Source organism: Myxocyprinus asiaticus, chromosome 42, assembly GCF_019703515.2.
Source record: "Myxocyprinus asiaticus isolate MX2 ecotype Aquarium Trade chromosome 42, UBuf_Myxa_2, whole genome shotgun sequence".
Taxonomy (NCBI): domain Eukaryota; kingdom Metazoa; phylum Chordata; class Actinopteri; order Cypriniformes; family Catostomidae; genus Myxocyprinus; species Myxocyprinus asiaticus.
In genome coordinates, this window is record NC_059385.1 from 18,764,324 (window position 1) to 18,770,323 (window position 6,000).

A 6,000-nucleotide genomic window follows, 5' to 3' on the forward strand; every position below is an offset into this window, starting at 1 on the left:
TTGGAAAATGTCTAAAAGGGGTTGGTGTTTGTCAGTAACACGGAAAATGGGGGTCGATTTCAGGATATGGAATATTTGGTAGTAACATGTCAGAACATGTTGTGTCCCACCCCCGATTTCTGACGTTAGGGATTCCTGGATCGAAACCAGCATGCTTAAGGGGCCGGTGCAGAGGCAGTTTTTCCACAGGTGGGAGCACATGTGGAATGGTTCCAGATCGGGCACCAGCAGCCTGTTGGTGTAAAAGGGGTGAAAATACAGGCTGTTTGGTAGCTGAACTAAAATCAGCCATACCTGCAGTGAAGTGCTTTTTGGGGCTTAAGTTTGATTTATCGATGTCATAAAAATGTACAGAATTTAATACCGCAGCCTTTCACTTTTGGAAATTCAGAAACATGTGCCTGTCAGATACAAGCAGCCATTCCACATTTCATATTTCAGTGAGCTGATAAAAGGGTGATAGAGGTCTGCACACATTTTTTTTTATTATTGTGATTGATTGTCATGGGGAAGTCAGATGCAGCTTTTACGTCTTATAGTCCTCCTGTAAACACATCAAAGGGAAGGAATGATATTATTGAGAGAGAGAGTGTCTATAAGATGTCAATCAAAGGGATGGAACAGACGCTGTGACTCCCAGGTGATGCTGATCCGAGGTTGGATTTTCCATTACTAAAATGAGAGCCGATGGAGTGTTTGAATGGCTCTGTGGCCCTGAGTTTACCCCAGCTTTGTGCGGCTGATACAGTAATTGCAGGCAGTGATTAGGAAGCTCCCACAGCACAAAGCACAGCCCAGATAAAATCCACACGCCGTAACAGATGCACCGCCTTTTGTCAATTATAATATACCACTCCAAATAGCACTAAGCAGAGAAATAATATAGAGCCACAGCTCAGAGAGAGAAATAAGACCAGGCCTGTCTTACAAATTAGCAATATGTTTGAAGGTTCCACAGAGCTGTCTGGTTGTTGATGATGTGGCTGTTACTGTAACTGTTTTTTGTTGTTGTGGTCAGCTGTGGATGTGATGAGGTCAGCTAGAGCTTAATTTGAAGAGCAGGTTTTGACTTTTTACCGTGAAACGCCTAGGTAAAACCTCAGTTTGATTGACTGTGTGTGCAGGTATGTTTTGGTAATTATGGCAATAAGGGAAACAGTGACTTTGTTCCAAAACCTAGTGAACTGCCTTGGTGTCTACTGCATACATAGGGAGTTGTCTGCAAATGTGGCATGCTAACTGAAGCGCCGGCTCAGTGTATCATACAGAAAATCGACTTCTTATTGTTTTCAATAGAGTTTGGCATTAGCATCGTGCTAAGCTAACGCCACAATACTCTAATAAGCACAGAGTAAATATACAAAGCGCACACAAATCTTAAGTATAATAGTTTTACATATTTTTATTGATAATTTTCAGTACTGAATGAATTATCAGTACATTTATAATCATCTTGGATGAGCTCACCACAAGGCATTCTGCAACTGACTTCCTTGCAAATTATACATGCAATGCAGCCTTTTAATTTGACAAAAACATGGTAACCTAAAGGATTTTGGAACAGCCTTCACATATAGAGCATACCTAGGAGTTCTAGGACACCTTAAAATGCTGCCTATATAGGCAGCTAACTAGGTACAAAGGAAGTTGGTACAAAGCCAGTGTGCATTTGTGGGGCTCATGTCTTCCTCTGTACTTTCATTCTGGGCATGCATGGATTCTTATGAAACCACCATATGGCTCAGCTGATCAGTTGGGAGACACTTTAAACCCCTTGACCAGCCCTAAGTGCAGATGAACAAACAAGAGAGCAGTAATGTTTGGTTTACTCCAAACTAAATAAACTGTTGTCAGCTTTCTCTTGTCTTAGAATTAGGGCTGTCAATTGATAAAATGTTTTCATCCAATTAATTACATGACATGCTGATTATATCAATATCAATATTTGCAGAGAAAGGCCCCCAAATAAAGTTAATTCAATATAAATAATACACAATTATTTTAATAATTAAATATATATATATATATGTACATATGTCATTACATATAAACAAAATGTCAATACAAAATTGTTCTGTTCCCATATTATTGAACACATGACACGTTCTTGCACTCCATCTGTGCTACTTTTAATTGTTTGTCTAAATTCAGAGTCAGCCAGACGCTTTTGGAGCATCTCACTGGTTTTCAGCGTCATGAACTTCGCATTTGCAGGACATTGTGTCAAGTTAAAAGTACTGTATAGTTGCAACTTTGAAACTCGTGTCTCGAGATCCCTACATTCTGTTATGCTTCATCCAGCTGTCAAGAATGTTCTGTGTCACTTAAGGCTGGGAAATATGGACCAAAAATCTTATCTCTGTATTTTTAGACTGAATGGTGATACATGATATATATATATCTCTGTATTTTTTATGAAGTGGGCTAAATGTTCAGTTGTAAGTCAAAGCCACATGTGAAATGGTAAATGAAGCTTGCAACGTACTTTGTTTCAGGACAGAAGACTTTTCGGGCTGTGAAGGCCGGGGTTGCAGCAGCAGCACATAGTTTAACACACTCTTCGTACTGCAGTTTATGTTTGCTCCCTAAAAAATCCCACAATGCACTGTAAAAACCAGGGAGTATCCTTGCTCACTATGTTCCCTTCCCGGAAACAAGTCTCCCAAATCGTTAGATGATAAGCACAAGTGTAAAACTATGAAGTCTAAGCATAATTTTCTCTTAAAAAGAAGTTGTTTGTAATGTCTTTCACTCATAATAACCATGTAAGTGAAACAATCTTTTAAATATTTAAGTTGTTAAAAGAAGGTTAACAATACACTCCTTTATATTTTTATTTCTTTTTGCCATTTATCTGTTATAATTGACTTTTTTCACAGACTGTGATGACACGTTTCCGCCTTATTTATCAGCGTAAATATTTTTTTTATATATATTATACATTTTTTAAATATTGAATGTAAATTTGAAACATTATGCTTTGTGTTATATTACCCTGGAATTAGAATGACCATAGCTGCAAGGGGGTTTCATTACAGCTGCTGAGAGAGTGACAGTAAATTTGGCATCTTCTCCCATTTTACTGTCTCAATCCACCACTCTCTATTTTTTTCCTCTTCTGGAAAGTCATTCAAATGTAATAGTGGATTTTTCTTTTGGTCTTGGAGCAAATGGGTAAGTGAAAATAATATTTGCTCTGATCTCCCATTCACTCCCATTCACCGCTGTCGAAGTATACCCTGCAAACGTTTACTTCCGCATTCCAAACCCCGGAGTGTGAAAAAGGTCTATAACACTGTATGTTTGAATATCTTCATGAAAATGAACAATAGTGTCATTTATACAGCGATGGTGCTGATTAATAACAGCTGTGCTACAATGCGCGAGTTCGTTAACGTGTCGCGGGTGATTGAGTCATAATTGTCCCAATGTTCAGTGGATCAGTACCCTTACCAGTGCCCGAATTCATGTTCACAATATACTGATTCACAACATAGGGAGCTAGGGAGCTGATTGAGACAGAGTTTTCTTCGGCAGTGTGGACCGGCACTGTGTCTCCCTCCATGTTGCAGGAGAACTTGTGAGCGAGTGGGGCCTGGTTTGCGAGCAGATGCAGAGGGAGAGTGGGGGCGGGGTTGTGCGGAGAGTGTGAGAGAGGAGAGATGCACTGGCACGGCTTTACGGAAGAAATGGGTTATGTAATGCAACATCAAACTATATCAATATAAGTGGTATTGTCTCATCCTATATCATCGTTTGAAAATATATTAATATATCTTTAAAAGTCGATATACCACCCAGCCCTAGTGTCACTGCTTGTGAGGTTTTTTGAGGCACGCTGACTGCCCCCTGCTAATGTGGCTCTTAAATACACAAAGTTACATGTACTTTAAGCTTGAATTGCTCTGATGATACAAAAATACATACTTTTACTATGGAATTTACATGTGGTTCAGGAGGCATGTTTAACAGCTTTTTTACTGTAAATAGTTAATCACACTAAATTAACGTGTTAAATCTACAGCCCTCTTAGTAGTTAACAAAATATGATAAAATGACAAAGTGCAGTTTGCCAACTAAGTTTTTTCTTCTCTTTCTCTCTGTCTCACTCTCTCTCTCTCTCTCTCTCTCTCTCTCTCTCTCTCTCACACACACACACTCTCTCTCTCTCTCTCTCTCTCTCTCTCTCTCTCTCACTATGTCCTTTTTTACAGATCCTAATGCCCTGGAGCAACGTGGGCCAGATCACGCTCTCATTGGCGGAGTAGTTGCTGTTGTCGTTTTTGTTACATTGTGCTTAATTATTGTATTGGGACGCTATTTGGCACGGCATAAAGGTGAGTTTTTCCTTCCCTTTCAGTTCAAATCAGGTCATTTTACAGGTACACTTAGATGTTTATAAAGATATATAAATATAAGAAAGTACAACAAATAATAATTAAATATGAAGGCAATGTGCATGGATTGAGTTGAGCAAGCCAGTACAAAATATTAAGATTGTGTATGTGTAGTAAACCAAGGCAGGCATCGAGGCAATGCAAACTTTGTTTCTGCAAAGTGCTGCAGATGCTGTTACCTCAGCTACAATGCCATATATTCAAACTCAAGAAAACACAATATATAAAACAATCTTATACAGTATATGCATGCCAGTTCAAATCTGTATTACTGATAGAAACGGCACAAGCTAAATATCACTTCTTATAACAGTAACGTGCTCAATATTGTAATTATTCAAAAATAGACTTGCCATTTTGAATTTTTTTCCACTTTGACCTTGACAATGTTTCTTTTTATACACAATACACACAAATAGGTATCGTAAAGTTTCAGTGACATTTAGAAAATCGTGTTGTTTCTTTAAATCAAGACCTTGTGGGGGTTTTTTCAGGCACGTATTTGACAAACGAGGCCAAAGGAGCGGACGACGCCCCAGACGCAGACACAGCCATCATCAATGCCGACGGCAACCATGCACACGCAGAAGAGAAGAAAGAGTATTTCATTTAGACTGCAAGTGGCACTCCGCACCCCTCTTGTTCTTCTCTCATTCCTCCCCTCCTTCCTCTATGTGGGAAGTCCTTCAGAGAGCAAAGGAAGCTTCTTTTCACACTTTTATGTTACTTTGTTGTTTTTTTTAATTTTGGTTTGGTTTGGTTTTTCAATAACAGCTCTCCAATCTCTCCTGCTACTTTTTACGAGTGACTTATTTGCTGAAGATGTCACCTTTTATAATCATTACATAGCTGTAGGACACCCCAAAATAGTGCAAAATGTCCTAAATCTCCAATTGTGAAACATCCAAAAAGAAAAGAAAAATAATCTGCAGCCATCTTTCAGTAAGGACTCATTCTCGCATTCTCTCACAGTGCCTAAATAAAATATACAGATGACCATTGAATTTCAGTCAATGCCTTCATGTTTGTTAGTAAACCTCTGATTGGTTGCTTGCTTTTTATCTTCAGCGTTATGATTTTACAAATGTTCTGTACTCTTTTTATTATTTTTATTTTTTATAATTTTACTTTTATTTATTTTATTATTATTTTTTTCATTTGTGATTCATGCTGAATCCATTTATTGTGATGTTTCTCCCAAAAAAAAAAAAAAAAAAAAAAAAAAAGTATGTACAGTAGTAAAAATACACTCAGACTTGAAGTGAGGGAGGTTCCCTTATTAATTCTGCATATTTTTAGGTGTTAAAAATGTTATCGGTACATAGAGATGCTCCATTCTCCAAATTACCATTACATGACATCAGTATTCTGTACTTGACATGTAGATATTGTTAAGTAAATGAATAGTTGCACAGAAGGGCTTAGTGTATACCACAGAGCACTCACCTTGTATTTTAGGTTAATTTACTCTTGTCACCAAATAAACTTTAGTGGGTCGGTTAGTGAGTTAGCAACCAAGAGGCAAGCAAGAAAGAACAGCCCAATCGGTGATAATGCATCTCTCCACTCTCTTTTTGGGTCTCATGATACTTGGTTCTGCACC

The 6,000-nt window shown here is 38.1% G+C and overlaps 1 protein-coding gene across 2 annotated transcripts in view; it reads left to right on the forward strand.

The window, feature by feature from the left end:
* The window catches only part of LOC127433030 (cell adhesion molecule 2-like), a 633,917-nt gene extending 628,774 nt beyond the window's left edge, over nt 1-5,143 (forward strand). For both annotated transcript variants that reach the window (XM_051684644.1, XM_051684645.1), the window contains 2 exons: nt 4,215-4,337; nt 4,892-5,143. In XM_051684644.1, the coding sequence (XP_051540604.1) occupies nt 4,215-4,337; nt 4,892-5,010 (242 nt within the window). In that variant the 3' untranslated portion in view covers nt 5,011-5,143. The remainder of the gene's footprint in view (nt 1-4,214; nt 4,338-4,891) is intronic.
* Nucleotides 5,144-6,000: the final 857 nt, after the last annotated feature.